We start from the raw sequence: 23,179 nt of genomic DNA, 5'->3' as shown, positions 1-23,179 counted from the left end.
CTTGAACATCAATTTCTGGCTTTGTTTTATGTTGATTTTGACAGATTAGAATGTGGAGGGGGGGCAGTCCCCCCCCCCCTTTGTCATCCATAATTCTCCCATAATTTTTAACACCTGACATTATAAGGTACCAGATAAGTGGGAGCCTTTTGGTACAACTAAGGTGTCCTCCTTCTGAATGAAGTCAGGTCAGCCTACTGTCTTAGTTAGCAGTTATCACGTACGTATTGAATCCGGACACTTGATACATGTTTCCTTCCTGTTGAGGAGTAATGTCCTCATCGTGACAGGAAACTTTTTCATTCCCTAGCCACAGGAGCTTTGTTTTGGGGTTGTTTTTTTTTCAATTATTATTTTTAACAATTATGAATCCTAATGATTTGCAGCTTAAACAAAAAATAATTTACCACCCAGGGTCCACCTCAACATTGGCTTAGCCATGCAAAGTAGGTGAAGCAAACAGCACACATACACAGTGTTGTATCTTCCTAACCTCAAAGAGCAGCAACTCTGACCCCATAGCTTGTTTGCATATGACGCGCGAACTGTAGGTGGAGGGCAGGAAGTGATTTTCTACATAGGAAGCACTATCACAAACTCTCAAATGCCGGTTGCTCACATCGATTAAACCGAGAAACTACGAGGAGTGTTAATCAAGTACCAAAAGCTGTTGTTCATAAGGGGTGGAAATACAAGAAATTGACCGAAAACGCCAGAAAAAATGGCTTGCGAACCGTCGTCTGCGGTCGGGAGGAGCGGAGTCGGATAACTACTACTGCCTCGATAGCAGGCAAGTCTTTTAATTCAGTTTAAAAAAAATCACTCTTCATAACATAAGGATCATGTCCAACATATCTTACTTTCTGTTTATACCTTTCTCTTATAATGTCGTCTAAACTAGCACAGTTCAGGCTAAACTAGCTCCATCTCGTCCATTCTGCTTTTCACTTCCTGCCCTCCATCTGAATCTCGCGCGTCACGTGACTGCAAACAAGCTATTTACACCTGGTATTAAAATGCAATCTGTATCTGGACCCGTTATCTGGACAAGGAAAAAGACATGTTAAAGCAAGGTGTAAATGCGTCATGAATGGAATGTGATCAGATCTGCCTGACTACACCTGGAGGTAGTCTGGCCTGAATTGTGTTTGGATCTTAGGTAGGTGTAAATGCAATCTGTACAACGTGCTGGTATCTACCTATGCAACATCATCATTCCCGCCTGACCTCTGACCATGAATACCACCGAGCGTCCTCGTATCAGAAGTTAGATGATGAAACTTGTGAAAATTTAAAGAAAGTAAGCTATACAGTGACTGGTAGAAATGGAAGATTCATGTCACTGGAGCCATCAGGGAAACGAGTGTAGTAATACCATCTCTGGCAATCTTATACCTGCCATGTTGACACCTAGCCTACAGCTGATTTACCGCCACCTCAAATTACTCACGTGCAGGATTTGCTCTGGAGGACAGAGATCCAATCTCAATGAGGATAACGAGAATGCATTAAAAATATCAGGTGTAAATGCAAAGGCAAGGTCGGATCGTTAATTATCTGGATAATGTATCCGGATACAGATTGCATTTTAATACCAGGTGTAAATCGGGTGTCTTACTAAGCAGAAATGCCTAGATATTGTTGGTATGTCGTTGGCACTGGAGAAGGAGGTCACCAAGTTAAGGGCTTACCTTGGAGGGATTGCAAAGAAGGAGAAGTGGCTGGGAAGGAGAGCATGGTCATGCTGGAGGTTGGGCTGCGCCATTTGAGGTCAGACAGCAAGGATGCCGCCGTGGGCTTGGTCAAAATTCTCAAGCCCCTTTCCTTGTACTCTTTTCTTTACTCCTTGCCATACAACAGAAAGAGAAAATTCCTGTGGTCTGTACCCTTTGACCTTAACCAGAACATTTGGAGAGTTGAGATTTAGCAGTATGACCTAGATATTTGATGGTGAGCAAGACCTCGGTGGAGGTCTCGTCCCTTGGTGATTCTTGCTCCTTGGGTTCTATTGCAGTTTACCAGACAGAGAGCAAATCTTGTGTTCTTTGTGTACAGATGGGGTTTGACTGTTGTCACTTTTGCCACTTTGCCCTTTATCAGCATTTCCTCTCCCTCACACCTCTAAATGCTTGACAGAGCTCATTCAGAATTTCTTAGTATTGTTCAGGGTTGTTTTTCTTTTTCAGCCATTTTTTTTTTTTTAAATGTTCTCTTTTTTTTTGGATGCACAATTCATTTCTCAGTGGTGCTTAATGTGTCCTTGTCTTTCATGCTTCTTTTTTTCCTTTTCGCACACATCTTATCACATCTCTGAATTTTTTTAGGCCATCAATGCTTGACACATCCCTGAATCCAATTCCTCCACTTTTGTTTCTGGCACTATCACATCCAAGTGTGTTTACAGCCAATTTTGTCCTTCATGGGCTACTCTTTGCAACAGTATGCTAAGGCCAAGGTGTGCATGGAGACCGAAACGTCAGAACTGTTCACTGTTTGCACTGATAACCCCCCCCCCCCACACACACACACACACACGGTGCTCCAACGCCACCCTATAAATAATAAATGACCCCTGTGTGACTCAGGGAAGTGACTGCAGCCCCAAACACACTATCTATCCTACCTCTTCCATCTCTCTCTCACCTGGTCTCTTCCCTCATTCCTTTTCTCTTTCATTCATCCAACACCCTCCTAGGGCTGTCACGATAATTACATTTTAGTTGATGATTAATTGTCATACAAGTAGTCACGATTAACAATTTAGTTGTCCTTTTTTATTTATTTATTTTGCAACCCCCCCCCCCGTTTTTTTTCTCCACAGTTATACTTGGCCAATTATCCTATTTTCTGAGCTGTCCCAGTCGCTGCTCCACTCCCTCTACCAATCCAGGGAGGGCTGCAGACTACCACATGCTTCTTCTGATACATGTGGAGTCACCAGCCATTTCTTTTCACTTGACAGTGAGGAGTTTCGCCAGGGGGATGTAGCGCGTGGGAGGATCACGCTATTCCCCCCAGTCCCCCCCCCACCACTGAACAGGTGCCCCGACTGACCGGAGGAGGCGCTAGTGCAGTGACCATGACACATACCCACATCTGGCTTCCCACCCGCAGACACGGCCAATTGTGTCTGTAGGGACGCCCGACCAATCCAGAGCCATTTGAACTGGCGATCCCCGTGTTGGTAGGCAATGGAATAGACCGCCACGCTATCGGGACACCCCCATGCACATCTTTAAAGGTTAGGGTCAGGGGAGAAGAAGGACGTGTGGCGGACACTGCAGGACACACTGCTCTGTTCTCCCACCCAGGGGATACCGATGATGCTAACCTCAGGTTGTTGGCACATGGTCTATGAAATACAGGGAATCAAACTTATTAGTTACTAACACGGCTGAGTTAAAGTCAATTTCTTTTAAATCCTTGATAATATTATTCTTCGCTTGGTTGTATAAATTTGGGATTGCAGTTTTGGGGATGTATGATTTTCCCGGTAATTTGTACTGCTTGTCAAACTTTTGCAGCATTTCTTTAAATGCTGGTTTTTCAACTGTATTGAACGGCTGCACTTCTTGTGCTATATACCGCGTTACACTGTCTGTTAACGTGCACCATCTGGTACTGTCGCATTTATATTTAGACACTCGTCCGAAAGCTTCAGGAACAGCCAATTGCCGGGATGGAACTGCGGTGTGGCTGTCTTTCCAAGTTCGGCAAATTGGGGGTGGTGGATCCGTAAATGTTTTTTTTTTTAATTTGTGGTATTAGCGCTTTTGACCGTCACCTTTTTGCTGCAAATCTGACAAATCGCCACCTCCCAAGTTATTGAGCTCTCCATTTCATTTGGCTTAAAACCAAAATGTGCCCACAGCAGTGCTGTGGTGTTTGGCTTTGCAACTATGTCCATGATGTTGATGTCAAATGATGTTGATGTCAACAGATGCTTGTCGAAATGCAGTCATCAAATATTATTGAATAAGCGTCTCAAGATAAACAGTTTGTTGGCGCTAATTCACCACTCATGTGCCAGGGGCGCAACAAGATGACGTCATTAAAAGAGTGCCAGTCAAACAACAAACGGTGGAAAACTACGTGGAAATACTGATGGAAATATGACATTTCTGTTAGTTTCATCCAGCTGTTTTTATACAAATGAATGGAAACGATTCTAACGATTATGCAAAATGATCGTGGTCAGGTCAAATAATCGCCATCAGGCAATTGTAATAATTGTGACAGTCCTACATCCTCCGGTCCCTTGTATCCCATGCTCTGTTTTCCTCACACCTCTGTCTGTCTCCTTCCTTCTCTCCTCTCTGACCAGTCTTTGCTTGCTCTTCATAGGTAGCGTAGGCATGGCAATCTGACATGCCCCATTGAGTGGAGCGAAGGCAGTGTGATAACGAGGGGAAGCCTGCCTTTAGCTTATTTGGGTTGTCCCACTCATCTCCTTAATAATGGAGGCAAGACAGTCTCTTCATCTTGTGACCATGCATCAGCTGCTCATAGCCTGGCTTAGCAGAGCAAGGGGTTGTCGGTGGTAGCCTGACCAATAGCCCTCAACTGAAGTAGATTGTTGGCCCATCTCTTTAAAGACATTCTCAGTACCCCCCCCCCAGTTTTTGTACACATGTTTAAACATTGCGATCTTGTAAAGTCAAGATTTTCTTGAGGTTAATCATTGTGTCAGGTGTGGGGAATCTCTGCTCTGAGCATCAAGGGCTTGTCGACAAGAGCTCTCTGTAGCCAGAACTAATTGGATTTTTGCCCTGCACCTGACTCCTTTGCTTCCATCTTTATCTCACCCTCCGGGCTATAGGAGGCTGGTTCTGGGGGTGAGGCCAGAGGACCAGACTCAATGAGTTTCCAGCGAAATGTCCGAGAAGTCAGGGCAGAGCACCAAGGCAAAGGATGGCAAGACAAAGTATGCAACCCTTAGCCTCTTCAACACCTACAAGGGAAAATCTCTGGAAACCCAGAAAACTGCAGGTAAGCTGACTTCTCTCAATGACACCATGTCTCTTTTCTCTATCTCTCTTTCATGAAGTGAAACACACAAGTTTAATTTTGCTAATGAGTGAGCTGTGAGGTAGTATTTTGTCAAAATTTCAAGCTTATAGGTGCTTGTACAACTTGAGTACAGAATCAGACTCATCCCCATAATGTTTCCCTGCTCCTCTCATGTCATGAGTCACCATTTTGTATCTGGAAAGCTTGTGCGACTCCTTGTCCGTGTGCTGTTTGTGTAGTAATGTATTAACAGACAGGACCCAGAGATGCCTACTGTTATAATGCCTACTGTCTATCTTTTTGTCTACCTAATTCCTTTGCAGTTTAATTTTTTTTTCTTCATCTTGCCCTTCCATCCAGTGGCTGCCAGACATGGGCTCCAGAGTTTGGGCAAAGTTGCTGTCAGTCGACGCATGCCCCCTCCAGCCAACCTGCCCAGCCTGAAGGCAGAGAACAAGGGCAACGACCCCAACGTCAACATTGTCCCCAAGGACGGCAGTGGCTGGGCATCTCGAACTGAGGCAGGGGAGGAGAGGTGAGCTAGATTATTCCATTTCATCATATGGGGGTGCATATACGATGAAATCGAGCATCCGCTATTTGATGTTGTCTTATTTCCTAATGGGAGGTTTTTCTCCTAAATGGTATACAAGTCCATTTTCAGAAACATTTTGCCATCAGTAGTTTTTCAGTCAGTATTAAAAAAACAACTCCCTTGGTCGGCTGTCCCTACAGACACAATTGGCTGTGTCTGCAGGTGGGAAGCCGGATGTGGGTATGTGTCCTGGTCACTGCACTAGCGCCTCCTCTGGTCGGTTGGGGTGACTGGCGACTCCACATGTATTGGAGGAGGCATGTGCAGATTGGCAGAAGGGGTGGAGCAGTGACTGGGACGGCTTGGAAGAGTGGGGTAATTGGCCGAATGCAATTGGGGAGAAAAAAAGGGGGGGCAACTCCCATATGACTCTGTCCTCTTCAATACTCAAAAGGTTTTTTTTTTTTTTTTTAATTCACACTAATACCTTAAGCACTATACTGTCATGTCTGCAATCATCTTTGGAAGAGAATGCGTTTGTGTTCCCCAAGTGGTTAAGTATTCATGTTGGAATGAAACTCTTTGTTCACCCTCCCAATCCCTCATTCCCACAGGCAGCAGGAGACCCCCCCACCTCAGACCAAACCAGCAGCTCCACAGCCACAGGAGCTACCTATAGGGGGTGCCCGCTCCTGGGCCAACAGCAAGCCACAGACACAACTAGAAGGTTAGTAGGACTTAGCCCTCCACTTGCTCTCCAAGTGACAGGGTTGCTTTTAAAACATGTTCTTCCTAAGTAGGATTCCCATTGGCCTGTCAAGCTTTGTTGGTAGAAGCATGTGAACACCATAAAGCTTTTCTGTGAGTCACTGTTGTATTTTCTGTGTGGCCATGCGTGTGTGTGTGTTATAATGATATGGTCTTGTGCAGGAGCCCCTCGTGTGAGCAGTCAGTTCCACCAGGAGTTTCCTAGCTTGCAAGCGGCGGGTGAGTCGGAGAAAGGGGACAATCAAGAAGAGGAGCCTTATGGACCTGGCCCCAGCCTCAGACCTCAAAGTACTGCGCCACACACACATACACACACACGCACAGTAGCAGAGAAAGGTACAGTGCGTAAAATTTGTGGTTTTTAGTGGCATCTGGCATTGAAGAGGCACATTACAACAAGGATGAATGTTTCCGCTTCTTCAAAACCATTTCACGCTTGCTTGCGGTGTATAAACAATACTATTCTTTCTCACAACACAACACATCAGTGTTCATTTTCAACCACAGCAGCCTTTGTATGCAAAAAACACTTTTTTTACAGGCGCATTTTTCCCTATGCAGCTTTGTACTTATGGGTTACTGTAGAAACATGGCTGTGCAACATGGTGATGCAAAGTGGCAGCCTCCATATCGAGGGACCTGCTCCTATGCAGGTATATATAAAATATAAGGGAATCATTATGAATCTTCATAATGATTTCAACTTTGCTCTCTCCATCTGGCCACCTAGTCATCCCCCAGTGTAATTGGCTCAATGACCCCCCCCCACCTCAAGCTGATATGTGGTGAGCGTTATAGCATAAAATGGCTGCTGTGCATCACCCAGGTGGGTGCTACACATTGATGGTGGTTGAGGTGAGTTTCCCTCCGTCACTTTGAAGCGCTTTGGGTATCAAGATAAAGCGCTATATAAATGTAATCCATTATTATCTATGATTCATAATAGGTGATTATACACTAATAAAAACATTATGAATATTGTATTTCATTTATTTTTAAAATTTAAGCATAATTTTGCACACTGTACCTTTTTTTTTTTTATGTTGTTCAGCATATTACTTGCTTTTTATTTGCCCGATGCTCATTGAAAATACTCTGAATGACCACATCACGAGGTCAGCCTAAACAAACCCATTTGCTCATTGTGTTCTCCTAGATGTTGGCAGCTGGCGTGAAGGAGGGGGCAGAAATCTGAACGCTGTACCTAGCCCCCCGGATATGGACAACAGGGTGCCAGAGGAGGGTGGCACGGTCCATGGTACCTCCTCACCCCCAGGGGAGGCAGATGAACCTGGCAGAACCCTGCCGAGCGATGGCCAGAGGGACAAGAGGGAGGGCAGGGAGAGGCTGCTCCCATCTGGCCCCTCTCAGCCCAAACTTAATGGAGGGCAGCAGCCTCCTTCTGGGTTGCCACCACAGTTCCACCCTCCTTTCAGAAGCATGATGCCTCCCTATGTAAGGCTTTCAATATAGTGACCTATGCTTGATTAATCTGTGCACATTTTCCTTTTTAGATTGTAGTTTGTTCTGGCCTGACAAATCATGTGATTGTGATTTTAGATGTTCCATGCGTATCCTCGAATGCCTTTTGGCCCAGGGCAAGGAAACTTCAGATATCCTGTTCCTCAGGATGGAGCCAAGTGAGTTGATAAACCTCAATCCATTCAAACGGCCAAACTCCAAAACCTGTGCTCCTTTTAAGCAGTCACAGAGCTCCAGACTGTGACCAGTTTGGTCACGCATGTAATCATGAATCTGTCCAATGTCACTAAAACATTTTATAATTGTATATAATTTATAATTATATATATATAAAAAAAAAGAATTGGTTGCACCAGTGCAACGTAACTCATCAGTGTTTTGCTTTTTTGGGGTTTTTTCTTTTCTTTCCCCAAACCTACTAAAAGCATGATTTGTTCTTGCAGTTGACTAATTTTGTGTGCATTATCCACCTGCCTTGGTATAACCACTGGAGGAATTTTTTTCCCCTCAGTCTTGTGGTCTCCCTGGACTTGTATTTATGACAGCGTTCTCCATGCCCAAACTAAGTAGGAAACTAACTAGAGCATGCATGTTATCACTCACTGTGAAAGCTGTGTCCACCCACATTAAAGCATGGGCCTACTATAGACTTGTTTTCTGTTAAGAAAAATGCCCTGCTGCCTAGTACACCCACAATTTCTGTGCCACCTTTCTTTCATGGCCAACATTTTACCATACCATCAGAAGAAGATGATTCCGACCAGGTAGAGCAGGCATAGCCAGCAGAGCAATTGGTGCAGGAAAGTGTACAGCAGACTCCCAAATAAAAGGCGCGAAAACAAAAAATGAATCAATCAAAGTATATTTATATAGCACCTTTCAAATAAAATTCAAAGTGCTTTACAAGCGATTGACAAAACTTAGGATGTTAAAAATGGATATAGAGACTAATGAGCACCAAGACAACAGAAAAGCAAAAAAAAGTTAATTGAATAAGACAATAAAAGATGGGTAGTTAAGATAATAGACAATAAATAATAAAAGATGATACAATCCTTAAAAGTAACAGTAAAATGAAGTTATGAAATACTACACAAAATAAATGGATTATAGTAAAACTATAAAAGTGTTAATAAAGTAAAATAGAATAAAATAAATCACAATGACCAATAGTAAAATGCTGATGAAACAAGATGGATTAAAATGATTATAATAAAATAAGTGACCTAGTGATTCAAGTAAATTCTTTATGAAACAGTACAAGCCTGCTTCATACCATAAGCTATCATCAGGTGTCAGATTGACAGCTGATGATTGCTTATGGCATGAAACAGACTTGTACTGTCTCAAAGAATTTACTTGAATCACTGGATTATTTTGCTCCTTATTAGTTGAGCACCTCTCCTACCGTGTTTCTTTTAACAAAGTTAACAAAATAAGTATAAATAATAAAACCATAGAGTTATAAAACACTACATAAAAGCCAGACTAAGTAGATTGGTTTTTAGTTTGTTTAGAAATATCAATATTTTCAGATCCTCTGGAAGGTTTTTTCCAGCGGCTTGGAGCGTAATGGCTGAAAGCAGCATCACCAAATACACTGCTCAAAAAAATAAAGGGAACACATAAGCAATGCAATGTAGCTCCAAGTCAATCACAGCTAAAAGAGAAAAACCAGAGGATTTGAGGGGCCTCCCTGGTTCATAAACCAAAAGCATTTCTGAGAGGTAGTCATGTAATGCCTTATAAACTGATGAAATGGTTCTAAAATCAGTACAAAAACTAACAGGTAACCAGTGTAAAGACTTTATTATAGGTGTAATATGTCTTTTCCTTTTGGTCTTAGTCAGCACTCATACAGCAGAATTTTGAATTAATTGTAGCTGATTTATTGTATTCTTAGGTAGACCAGAAAGGAGAGCATTACAATAGTCTAGCCTGCTAGATATAAAAGAGTGCCTCAGTCTCTCTGGGTTGCTCAGAAAGAGAAATGGCCTCACTTTAGAGATGTTTTTCAAATGATAAAATGCTGCTTTTGTGACACCCCACACATGAGCCTTGACATTAAAAACCATCCATCCATCCATTTTCCAAGCCGCTTATCCCAAGTAGGGTCGCGGGATGCTGGAGCCTATCCCAGCAGTCATTGGGCAGCAGGCGGGGAGACACCTTGGACAGGCCACCAGGCCATCACAGCTCCATCAGAATCAAAAACCAATCCTAGATTTCTTGCTTTTTGGCTTGGGTTTAGTCCTAGTGCATTTAATTTGGAGGTCAGTTTCTCTCTCCAAGCCTTTCACAGTACTTCTGTTTTATCCTAGTTGAGCTGTAAAAATTGTGAAATCCAAGCCTTTATATCTAAAATACAGTAAAAAAAAAAAAGTGAGTCAGTTGGCCTAGTGTCATCAGGGGACAATGTCACATGGAGCTCATTGTCATCAGCATAGCTGTGGAAAGAGATGCCGTGCCTCTTGATGACACTGCCCAGGGGTAGCATGTACAGATTAAAAAGTAATGGTCCAAAAATTGATCCTTGTGGTACCCCACAGGTAACCTCATAGTGTTTGGAGGAGTGGTCTTCTGTAGATACAAAAAAAAATTTCCCGCAAAGATATGAGGTAAACAAGTTAAAAACAATTCCACTCAGGCCAACATGCTCACTTTATCTAAAAGAATCTGAAAGCTTGATGCTGTCAAGGCTTGTTCTGTTATTGTTCACTGCTTTCAGTAGGCTGTCTCTGTGCTGTGATGTATCCTTAAACCTGATGAAGCATTTCTAATTCATTGTTTGAATTTAAAAAGTTACTTGGCAAATTAAAAACTAGTTTCTCTAAAATTATGCTTAAAAATGGGACATTTGAAATCAGTCTAAAATTGCTGGGTTTTAAAGTATCCAGGTTACCTTTCTTTAAAAGGGGCTTTAGAGCAGTTTTAAAATCAGTGGGGAAGACACCAAGCTGTAGGGAGTAATTTACTATGGCAAGGGTGTCTTCCGATACAGAATTAAAAATAGTTTTACAAAGGAAGGTAGGCATTGGGTCAAGGGAACACGTGGAAAGCTTCAGTTATGTTACTATTTCCCTGAGAGTTTCAGCATCAGCCAGGTTAAAACGTTACACCTTGACATCATTCTGTACAGAGGATATAGATAAAAGTGCAGTGTGTTTGTTCTGCTGGCAGCTACCAGATCTAATGTTGATTATTTTCTCCTTGAAATAGCCAGCGAACTCTAAACATTTAGAGCCTGGAAGCTCGACACTGTAGTTAGTTGTAGGATTTACCAGAGAGCTATTGTACTAAAAAGCAGTCTGGGGTTGTGAATGTTGGTGTTCATCAGATTTGAGAAATATGCTTGCTGTGAGGTTCAAATTGCGTTGTTGTAATTTTAAGTTTTTCAGTGAATATATTGTGACGTATTACTAATTTTGTTTTTCACCATCTGTGCTCAGCAATTCTGCAGTCTCTTTTTAGTTTCATAGTTTGACTATTTTTCCATGGGGCAAACTTTTTCTATAGTTTTTTCCTGGTTTTAATTGGAGCGACTGCATAAAACACTGTTTTTTGGTTTTTTGGTTAAAATCATTGAGTTATCACAGGATGACGGTGAGGTATTTTTGTTTGTTGCAATATGTGATGTGCGAATTGTGGCTATTTCTGGGCTAGTGCAGCGTTTTTTGACAATACGTTCTGTGGTACTTGGCAGAGAATGATCAAAACTGTTAAGCACACAGTGGTGGTCAGACAGAGCTTGATCAGTGACGGAAGATGTATTGATGTTAAGACCATATGATATGATTAAATCCAAGTAGTGTCCATGTTTGTGAGTCTGTATATTAACATGCTATTTAAAAGCCATACATTCCAACAGTTGTAAAAACTCTTTGGCTTTAGTATCTGCCAGATTATCAACATACCGTATGTTAAATCACCAATTAAAATGCAGGTATCAAGGCTTGTGTGAATGAAAGATAGTAGGTCTGAGAGTTCCATTAAAAAAGAGGGGACAGGTAATTTAGGACATCTACTTATATACTGTCACTGCAAGGAAATGAGGCTGAGAATTTAAAAATTAGAATTATCTTCAAAGGCATGGAATGTGCCTAGGTACACATCACTGCCCTTCAGTGTGTCTCTGTAGATTGCAGCTGTCCCTCCACCCTTCTTTCCCTCTTTGGATGAATAGGAAAAGGTGTTGCTGGGTAGAATGGCCTCAGTCAGTGTGGCAGGTGCATCTGTGCCCAGCCAGGTCTCGGTAAGAAAAAGACAGTCCAGATTCGGATTATTGATGTGGTCATTGATAAGATTTGTTTAACACTCTTTATAGTAAAAAGAGTCATGCTGATTTTTGTCCGTTTTGCAGCTGGAAATTAGTTCCTGTTCATGGGAACCACAAGTTATTTATGTTTGGCACATTTATAGCTCTGTTGGCAGTGTTGTGTCGAGTTGAGATGATGGGTTTTATAAAATAAACAGGTGGGTGGGGAAGGTAGTCATGGTGAAATACATTAAACTGTTGTGGGCAAGGATTGAGAGCCCCTGTGGTTGGGGTACAGCATCGCGCTTAAAGAATGCAGGGAAGCCTCAGAAAAGATCAAAGTTGTCTATAAAAGTGACCTTAACTTTGTCACATAAAGTTGTTTTTTTTTTTTGCCATGAATTTAAGCAGAATAGATAACTTAAGTTTTTCTATGCCCCTTTTGTAAGTGGGTAGAGGTCCTGAAATTGCAATGTTTTTTCCTGTTTAAGGCTGGTGAGAAGTTTTAAAATGTTCCTTTAAAGTTTCGGACTCGTGGTGAGAAGTGTTGTTGCTACCAATGTATGCCACCACAGTACTCACGTTAGCATGTTTTCCAAGTACGACTGGAAGCTTTGTGTTGAAGTTCAACACACAGGCTCCAGGGAAACAGTTGACCACTTCCGCCGTTCTGTGGGGAGCGAGAGGCCCCGAATAATGGAATCACCCATCACCACAGTGGAAGCAAGTTATGGTGGTTGGGAGACGGGTCCAGACTCAGCATTGTAAAAAGGTTTTCCAGCCTCAGCTCCAGATGAGATGATAGGGGGCAGAGGATTTCCCTCAGTCTTCCCCGTCTGCCTCTGTCACTCACCTGTTTCCAATGATGTTCCCTGGGGCATGGTGTGGGTGGAGCAGGAGTATCCCACAGCTGGAGCTGTTATGTCAGTGGTCAGTGGTGGAAAATGCTCCTTGGCCAGTGTTTCCACACATGGCTCTTCAACCGGGAGAGTTGATGCAAGAAATGCCAAGTTTTGTGCTCCCATGCCAGCTGATCAAATTAAAACCGTTGAGTTAAAAAGTGTCCTGAAGTTTTGATGTCGTTTATAAAACAACGTTTAGCTCTGTCATTTGAAGGAGTTTCATGTGCAAATCAGTCGGCTTCTCGTGCAGTTATTTTTTTTGTATCGCAATTGGTGCGGACAAATTGTTACTTAAAATCCTCCACGCTGATGATTTAAAAAAACAGTTTTTTTACTAGGGATGGGGGGAAAATCGATTCTTAGATGCGTCAAGATTCTCTCATAAAAGATTATGTCTCGATGCAGAAAACTCAATAATCAGACATTTAAACCTCAATTCTTGACTGGGCTGTACGCTCCTTATGGCTGCTGCTGAACCAACTGGATGGTGAAATGTAATGGACGTAAAATATTTGCGTCGTGTTTACATTCTAAGCTACGCTACTTCTTCAGTTTTGGTGAGGATGGATAAGTGTGAGCAACTGAAGTTGGATACAATCTGACCAGCATTCTCTGACTTAAAAGCCAGTGTATGGAAGCATTTTGGCTTCTATGAAGCTGAAGGGAAAAGGGACCTGGACAAGAGCCACGCTGTATGCAGGTTGTGTCTAACGAAAATGAAATATTTTGGGAACACAACAAACATGAGAAGCCATATTTCACATTTCCACCTGGAGTTGGGGGAAAAACAGCCGGTTGTAGTTGCTGCCAACCAGAGTGAACAAGTGATATCAAAGCTTCCACCGAACTCGGAAAGGGCGAAATGAATCACAAAGTCAGTTTCAACTTTTATTGTGTGTGATTTGCGCCTCTACTCAGTCATTGAGAACCAGAGTTTTACAAAGCGATACCCACACTCTACAATGCAACCAAAACCAAAGTCATAGAATCATTGAGGAAAGCGGGTAGGATAGCAATAACATGCGATGCGTGGACATCCATTGCTGCAGAATCTTATGTCACCGTAACTGCGCACTTTATTACCAATGACTGGCAGCTCGTGTCTCACGTGCAGAGGATACAGTTACTGCACAGCGGAGCACACTTACACCGGCGCATGTAGACCAACTCCTGTTCTTACACAAAAACTTACACATTCGAGCATTCACCAGCTAAACACATTTGCTATGTTGCACTTCCATGCATTTCCATGATTTCATTGTGGCCTATTATTTGTATTTTCTCCGTTTTATTGTTTTACCACATATTCCACAGAAAATATTAGTTTTGAGTGAAAGCTGGTGCAGCTCTCACACAAATTTGTTTTTGTATAAAAGCTGTTTTTGATTTGAATATACAGCAAAATGTTTTGTTTTGTTTTTTTGTCTGAGAGATTCTGTGCTTATTGCCCATAACAGGAGGATTTCGGTGGAAGTCTTTATTATTTATTTGTGAATCAGGGCAGATTTTTATGTTATCAAGTGATTGCTGAAGTCTTGCTGAAGCCCATATTAATTTACAACAAGGATGCTGCTACAGGCACACTTTTGTTACTTTTCTTGTTGGTTCCATGCAATGCTGGGAAACGTGACCTTTCATTTGACACATCTCTTCTATTTGTTACTGAATTAATAAAAGATAATGGAAGTAAAGTATCTGTTTATTTTAATTATGGATCATTACAGATATGCTGTATTTTAACACTAGGACAACCAAAGCCATCATTTTGATGATTTTGGATTTTCAAAGTTTAATAACTTGTGGGGGGAAAAAAGATACAGACCTGCCGTTCCCTGAATGCTCCTGACATTGCATATATTTGCATTAAAATTAGTTTAAGATCAATTACACAAAAAAAGTTAAGATCTACCTAAAATGGCTCGTAATTTGCGCATCATGGTGCACGTCATGTCACTATTTACGATGTGTGTTGGTCGCATCATTTCCTTCACGAAGTTCATTATTCTGTCCTAGAAACACACTAGCGTTCTCCAGTGCAGAGTAATAGTCTAAACTTTGGTTTTTGATTATTGCCAACATGTCTGGGTACAGCCGCCTTTTCAGACACACCATGACTAACACCAAGGCGTTGCAGTATTTACAGGTGTTGGACAGCGGTGATTTTAAATTGTTTGAAAAATAGTATTAAAGTTGTTAGAATTTTAATTTTGGTTTCAGCCATTTCTTAACAGACATACTAACATATGCAGTGCGTTAATATCTCTATTGGGTATTTATCTTGACAGAATATAGAGTTTAAAAACCGTGGCAGTTGTTTTGACAGCCCATCGTCGTTGTAGTAGTTTTTAAGTTCCGGTCGTTGTTTGGGACTATTTCAGTGGTTATTTTCAGTTCTTTTTTTACATTTCATGTTTTATAGGCCTTGTTACGTTTGTTAGATTAGCAATGTATGTTTTCGGTTTGGTTTTTCAGGTAGTATTTTCACTTGTTCAATTTTAATATTTAACTTCAACCATGTCTCTGAAGTTTAAATTGTTTAAAGATAGTATTATAGTTGTTAAAATGTTAATTTTGGTGTCAGTCGTTTCCTAACAGACATACTAACATTTGCAATGTATTAATATCCCAATTGGGTATTTAACTTGACAGAATATAGAGTTTAAAAACTGGCCGTCATTTTGACAGCCCATGGTTGTTTTAGGTAGGCGTGAAATCCCGGTCATTCTAGTGTTAAAAGTAGTAAGGAGTCGCACAGTGAGAAAAAAATAAAGTATGTATAGAAATAAAAGATGTTGATGCATCAATAATCGTTTTATAATCGCATTGTAGCCTTCGGAATCGAATTGTGAGGTGCCTAGATATTCCCATCCCTACATTTTACAGAGTTCGTATTTTTGGGCCCTCTTGCTCTTGGCCGTAGTTAGACCCGCCATTTCCAGACAGTTCTACAGAAGAAACGTCAACTTTAATTCTGATTGCTATTGTGTTGATAGAAACCGTGTCTCTCAAGCAGAGAGCCACAATATGGGTGTAGTGTCTCTCACTCGAGGCTTCAGTAAAAAAAAAAAAAAAGAGTTGTACCTTTCATGCCAAGTGGCTCACAGACTACCTGGCTGTGTTTATTACCTAATGCGTTGATTGTGAACAGTGCAGACCAACTGTTGAAGGCAGCTCAAACTTTGCATTGGCAGCTACACAGTATAGGCACAAGATTCTCAAACTTCATAACATTGCAGGGAGCTGCCCCCCCCCCCATGGTGATTCCAAGAAGTGGCCAACAAAGCTTCTGATGAGGCAGAGTTTCTAATTAAGTTTATAGTACAATAAGTTTAAATACAATATCACCAAAAAGGAATGCTGTTTACAAAATGTAAAACAAATACTGCTTAAAAATGGATTGACTCTAAATCTAACACTCAGCAATAATGCATGTGCGCAATTCATCAGGGTGTGTGGTGGGAGTAAGAGATGCAATCAGGAACCATGACAGATTTTTGGTGCGACCAAATTATGTATTGGTGCCACAAACCGAAAAACTTAGTGGCACCACTGGTACCAGTGTAAAAAAGTAGTGTGGAGCCCTGAATCAAGAGATTGCCAGCACAGTCTTGAACCCATTCTCATTGGAAGCAAAACAGTATTATGTCTTGGGATCCATGATAAAATTGGTGGTCCTTGTCTACAGTGCATTGTTATTGGACCTATATTTTGTCCTAAAATGACTTTTTTTTTTTCTCCCGCTGTTGTTTATTTAGGGGCCCTCGGTCAAATCGGCCTCAGCAGGGCCCCCCTCAATCATGGCTTCAGGACCCGGATAGACCATCCATCATTAGCGCCACAGAGCTCAAGGAGCTGGACAACTTGGACACTGAAGCTGACGAAGGCTGGGCCGGTGAGTAGCTTGGGATTTACTGCTGACAGCAGTGTGCCAGTCAGTAGGTTATTCTGTTGATACAGGTCATTGATATTGCATAAATGATTGACTTTGATATTTAGCCTTTAAATCATCTCAGAAAGCGCTTGATAAATTGGAAAAGCCCACACTGTTAATATGATCTCCCACCCCTCCTATCCAGGAGCTCAGATGGAAGTGGACTACACTGAGAAACTCAACTTCAGTGATGATGAGGAGAACCAAGGTTCTAAAGAGAAAGACAACTGGTGAGTCTTATTTCCATTTTCAACACATTTTCGTGTATTTAATCCCTCTCTATCACTGCTCAATAATTTGTTACAGAAAACCGTGATTGTGTGTTTTTATAATAATTCAACAACACAGCAGCTGATTTCGCTAATAAGCGCCTCAATCAAATGGGTATTATTTGCATTAATCAGCTGGTGTAGTGTTAGATCATAATGAAAAACGCTGTACACGCGGCTTCCCATGGCACATGACTGAGTACCACTGCTCTATTACATTTCTAGTTGCCCACTCACTGTTTATTTATTTGTTGTTTTTTTTGTTTGTGGAATTTTCACCCTTTTTCTCCCCAATTGTATCTGGCCAATTACCCCACTCTTCCAAGCCATCCCGGTCGCTGCTCCACCCCCTCTGCCGATCCAGGGAAGGGCTGCAGACTACCACATGCCTCCTGCGATACATGTGGAATTGCCAGCCAGCCGCTTCTTTTCACCTGACAGTGAGGAGTTTCACCAGGGGGACATAGCATGTGGGAGGATCACGCTATTCCCCCCAGGCCTCCCGACTGACCAGAGGAGGTGTTAGTGCAGCGACCAGGACACATACCCACATCCGGCTTCCCACCCGCAGACACAGCTAATTGTGTCTGTAGGGACACCCGACCAAGCCGGAGGCAACACGGGGATTTGATCCAGCGATCCCCGTGTTGGTAGGCAACAGAATAGACTGCTACACTACCCAGACGCCCACATTTAAGATATTTTAAATGTATTTATTTTTGGGGCATCAGAAAATGGTTTGAGTTCTGGGGCTGAGAAAGAATGTTATAAGTTACATTGTTAATGCTGTCCTACATTACAGAGAAATACAAAACTATATTAATGAGCCTTTAGAATATAAACTTTCCAAGCGCTCGCACTGAACATTTTGTTAATTTTCAACATAGTATAACATCACAAAACTTATGAACTTGTAACATCAACTTATGAGCATTTAAAATATACATTTTAAGGGGCGTCCAGGTGGTGTAAAGGTCTATTCCATTGCTTACCGACATGGGGATTGCCGGTTCGAATCCCCATGTTAGCTCCGGCTTGGTCGGGCGTCCGTACAGGCACAATTGGCTGTGTCTGCAGGTTTGAAGTTGGATGTTCCATCAACCCACTCAAACTCTTTACCATACTCTTGGATATGAACATTGACTCAGCCATATGCCACTGGATTCGGAGCTTCCTGTGGAACAGGCCACAGAGGGTGAAGGTTAATAACCTAACCTCACACCCTCTTACCCTCAGTACAGGTGCTCCTCGGGGCTGTGTTCTCTCCCCCTGGCTCTTCTCACTTTACACTACCCACCTCACATCCACGGACAGTTCTGTTAAAATACTAAAATACGCAGATGACACAACCATTGTAGGTCTCATCTCCAACAATGATGAAACCCAGTACCGCACTGAAGTAGACCAAGCTGTCACTTGGTGCGCAAACAACAATCTTCTGCTTAATACAGCTAAAACCCAAGAACTCATTATTGACTTACGATGCATGCCGAATCCTAAAACACCCATACAAATGAATGGAGACCCCATCACCACCACCAACTCTTTTGAATTCCTTGGAACATGCATCAGCAGTAATCTGAAGTGGAAAACTAACACTGAGCACATCATTGCAAAAGCTGAACGATGACTTTACTTTCTTAGGCAGCTTAAAAAATACCAGATCAAATATCAACTTCTCGTTCTGTTTTATTCAGCCATTATCAAGTCCGTCATAACATCTTCTATTACAGTATGGTACGGCAGCACAGACAGTCAAACACGGAAAAAACTGCAGCGGATTGTCAACAAGGCATCCAATATCATAGGCAGCCCACTCCCCTCAGTTGAATCTCTACATACTAACCAGACTGTAAAGCGAGCAGGGAAGATCACCTCTGACCCCTCACATCCTGCTCATCACCTCTTCTAGCTCCTTCCCTCAGGGAGGTGCTACAGGTCACTGTCAACTAAAACTAAACGCTTCGCAAACAGTTTTTCCCCCTAGCCATCAGGACTCTGAATTCCTCCCTGTAGTCCCCTCCTCACACACCATTGGCATAAATGCCACCATTCACCTGTTATGCCTGATATGTTTATTTCTGTGTAACTGTATTGTCCGTGATAATATGTGGATTGTCTGTTGTTGTCCATGTATGTATTGTGCTGCAGAGTGTAAAGTGTACCAAAAACAATTTCCACTGGTTTTGGTCGTGTGGCCAATAAAATAATCTTTCTTTCTATCTATGTCCTGGTCGCTGCACTGGCGCCTCCTCTGGTCGGTCGGGGTGCCCTGTCGGGGGGGGGGGGGGTAGCGTGCCTGTTGGGGGGGAGAATAGCGTGATCCTCCCAAAGGTGAAAAGAAGCAGCTGGCGACTCCACTGTATCGGAGGAGGCATGTGGTAGTCTGCGGCCCTTCCCAGATTGGCAGAGGGGGTGGAGCAACAACTGGGACACCTCGGAAGAGTGGGGTAATTGGCGCCGGGTACAATTGGGGAGAAAAGCCCCCCCCCCCCAAAAAAAACACATTATATATATATTATTTTTTTACTTTTTTTTTTACAAGCGCACGCACAAAGCGAGCCACCTGTTAACGACACAAGCAGAAGTAGTAATGAATAATAATTCTGAATGTGTTGGGACAACCAGCAAGGAGACTGAACATTTTGTTAATTTATTTCACCACAGTATAACTTCACACAACTTATGAACTTCTAACACCAACATAACTTTTTAAAGCAAATGATAAATAAAACCGCCTTTTATCCCACACTTTGGATTTTCGGCCCGACATAATCTAATAGCTGCAGGGACCAGTTGTATACACGTGAATGTCTGTGAGTGTCGCCACTTCCTACGTCCATCATTTCAAATTAAAATCCCTCATACGTTTCATAGTTGTTTTTTTGTTTTTTTTGTTCTGCGACAAAGTGACCAATAAAAATTTGGTCGACTGAGACTCTTCTCATTGACTAATGTTTGGTTGACTATCTGGGGGCAGGAATTTGACCTGGTTAACTGGTATTGACACATTAGCTGCAAGTCAAAACTTGATGGGGTCTCTCATACAATAGTGACATGATATGATTTGCCAGACTGAATGCAAATTCATTACAGTAGTCTAGCAAGATTGGGGTAGTTATAATTTGATATGCAAGTATAGGTGCATTATTAAGAATTTAAAGATACATGCAACAGGACGGTGAAATGTGACAAAGATGATAAAAACTTTGAGTTGTTTATTTGAGTGTCTTAAGTACACAGATGCAAAGTTGAGTGAGTCTGTCAGACTGGCTCACTACCCATCAGCACACAAAATATCCCCTCATCATCTACCCTAATTGGAGCCTGTACACAACCACCCTTAAAACTTTGTTTTTGCTGCAGTCTTTTTTCTTATTCAAGCTTGGGTTTTGGTTTTGTTTTGGTTTTTTTACCCTTGATTGTTAAACATTTTAAACAAATGACACGTTTTTAATAAGAGTGTTAAAACTTTTTTTTTCCTCCCCAGAGAAGAATGATTGATAATAGCTGATATTCTATCAACTCTTGTGGTTATCTCTCTGTGTTAGGGAGTGGATGGGCAAGGTGGAGAGGATAAGGTCCCGGCCACCAGATAGCCAGGAGGGCTGGAAGGAGGGATCTGAGGACCGTGGGAGCAATAAAAGCTCTTGGGCTGACAGCGTAGACCCCAGAGCACCATCACCTGGAAGTATGGGGCAGTACAATAAAACTGCTGCTTCACAGGACTATCAGGTGCGGCCGGTGTATGTTAGAAGGAGCATCCTGTTAACTTTTATACTCTGTGATGTAGCACTTTTCAAGCAGAAGTTTCTTTAAGTCAGTGTTTTTCCCAACTTTTCCATCCTCTAGGGTCAGGGTAGTTGTCGCTCAGCCGGTGGTGGAGCCCCTCGTGGGAGCAAAGCTGCAGCACCACCTGTTGGAGATGAGGAAACCGAGGCCTGGCGACAGAAACGCAAGAAGCAGTCAGAGCTCTCTGAAGCTGTAGAACGAGCCAGACGGAGGAGAGAGGAAGAGGAGAGACGGATGGAGGAGCAGAGACTTGCTGCGTGTGCTGAAAAACTTAAACGGCTCAATGAGAAACACCGCCCAACAACTGACAGCAAATCTGCCCCTGCTGAGACAACCAGTGAGGAGACAGGGACTGTGCGTGATGAAATGCCCCCATTATCTGCTCCTGTATCTAGCCCAGCCCCTTCAGTGCCGATTTCACAACCCCAGCCCCTGATCATGCAAGCCCCTTTACCAGAAAGGGATAGAGAGAGGGCGGAGCAAGAAAGGGAGAGGACAGAGAGAGAAAGGGAGAGGGCTGAGCCCAGTGTTGATGAGGAAATTCACTTTGTGCCTCGCCAGCCCAGCCCCCCTGTCCAGAGACCTGTGGCCACAGTCCCAGAGCCTCAGAGCGGGGGAGAGAGCTCTTCAGCAGAGGTGGGCCCCCTAGTGGACGAGAGCCAAGCTGACAGGACATCAATGCCTGTGCGAGACTATTTCAACATGGAGGAGAGCAGAGGTGAGCTTGCTCTCACAGCACTCAAGAGAGTTAGCTGTGAATGTGAAAAAGCATTGTTACTGGTGGTCCTCTGTTGTACCTCAGTCAGGGAATTGAGTGGTCTGTTTTGGTCTCATGTTGCATGCTTTTTTCATTTTTCAGTCTCTGGTTCAAGACATTGTACATACGTATGTTTTTCCCCCCCCCCTCAGTAAATGAATCGCACCTGTCCCTGCCTTGTATGGACCCCCCAAGTGGTGAAGAGGCCCCAGTGCCACCCCCTGAGTTGGAGGGGGAGGCAGGGGCTGCTATGCGTCCCACCCTCACCTCAGGCTACTCCAAGCAGTTCCAGAAGTCTCTTCCACCTCGCTTCCTCAGACAGCAGGTTTGTGTTTATTGACCTGTATAGCAAAGTTCAGGGCTTTAGACTAATAATTTACACAGTAGCACCAGCAAAAAATTTGGTCGCATCAAAAATTTGTTATGATGGCTTAAGCACTGCACATCTGAAAGATTGCATCTGTTGAGTTTGCGTCACCGACCCCCATCCCCCCTATAAACTGCACATGCTGTATCGTTACTGTATGGTGGATTTACAGTCAACACAATTTTTTACATTAGCCCATTTGTTTTAAATTTCATGAACAACATTTCTTTGACTGTTAACTTAATTATCATCTCTACCTCCATTAAGAGACTGCTGACCACTTTTTGGCATTGAAACATTGCTGGGAGGGGGGCAGCTCCCTCCATTGTGTATGCTTATGACTTTTTTTTTCACTTTTTTTATAACAGCTTTTCAAATTTAAAATACAAAGTACAGAACAAGAGGTCTTGCTTGTTATCATCAAACACCAAAGAGAGGGGCGCCCAGGTAGCATAGCGGTCTATTCCATTGCCTACTAACACGGGGGTCGGCAGTTTGAATCCCTGTGTTACCTCCAGCTTGGTCGGGCGTCTCTACAGACACACTTGGCCGTGTCTGCGGGTGGGAAGTCGGATGTGGGTATTTGTCCTGGTCTCTGCACTCGCGCCTCCTCTGGTCAGTCAGGGCGCCCCCTGGATTGGCAGAGGGGGTGGAGCAGCGACCGGGCCGGCTCAAAATGAGCGGGGTAATTGGCCAGATGTAATTGGGGAGAAAAGGGGGGGAAATTGGGGGGGGACACCAAAGAGAGATATACAGGCTTATATCTTTTTGGCTAATTACTTTTTTTATGAAAGTTTAAGGGTCTTGTGCTTAAATTGGGTAACTGCAAATGGAAACTTGTAGTTGCCTGCAACAGTAGGTCCGCACTGTTTACAATTAACAAAGTAGGTAATAAAAAAAGCCGGGTAGATTCGTTGAACGACTTCATGAAAGATGTAACTCTTCTTGGGCTTTTTAGTTGAAGATCGCTGCTCAGTTTACTCTGGGACGGAATTGTTCTTTTCTGCCGGGTCCGGTGAAATGGCAACCCGAGAGACAAAAGTGGTGCGGGCGTCATTGGTGTACTAAGTGGTTGGACGTTTTTCTTCAACAAACATGTATATTGTAGGCC

At 42.8% G+C, this 23,179-nt stretch overlaps 1 protein-coding gene across 1 annotated transcript in view; it reads left to right on the top strand.

The window, feature by feature from the left end:
* prrc2c (proline-rich coiled-coil 2C) overlaps positions 1-23,179 on the top strand; it is an 83,907-nt gene that overhangs the window by 1,940 nt on the left and 58,788 nt on the right. Inside the window, exons 2-12 of the mRNA XM_056276959.1 lie at positions 4,820-4,989; positions 5,371-5,545; positions 6,160-6,272; positions 6,476-6,601; positions 7,470-7,768; positions 7,874-7,953; positions 16,708-16,844; positions 17,029-17,113; positions 20,704-20,887; positions 21,005-21,662; positions 21,854-22,026. Coding sequence (XP_056132934.1) covers positions 4,875-4,989; positions 5,371-5,545; positions 6,160-6,272; positions 6,476-6,601; positions 7,470-7,768; positions 7,874-7,953; positions 16,708-16,844; positions 17,029-17,113; positions 20,704-20,887; positions 21,005-21,662; positions 21,854-22,026 — 2,145 coding nt within the window. The 5' untranslated portion in view covers positions 4,820-4,874. The remainder of the gene's footprint in view (positions 1-4,819; positions 4,990-5,370; positions 5,546-6,159; positions 6,273-6,475; positions 6,602-7,469; positions 7,769-7,873; positions 7,954-16,707; positions 16,845-17,028; positions 17,114-20,703; positions 20,888-21,004; positions 21,663-21,853; positions 22,027-23,179) is intronic.

Source organism: Lampris incognitus, chromosome 3, assembly GCF_029633865.1.
Source record: "Lampris incognitus isolate fLamInc1 chromosome 3, fLamInc1.hap2, whole genome shotgun sequence".
Classification (NCBI taxonomy): Eukaryota; Metazoa; Chordata; class Actinopteri; order Lampriformes; family Lampridae; genus Lampris; species Lampris incognitus.
This window is presented reverse-complemented; position numbering and strand designations above follow the sequence as displayed.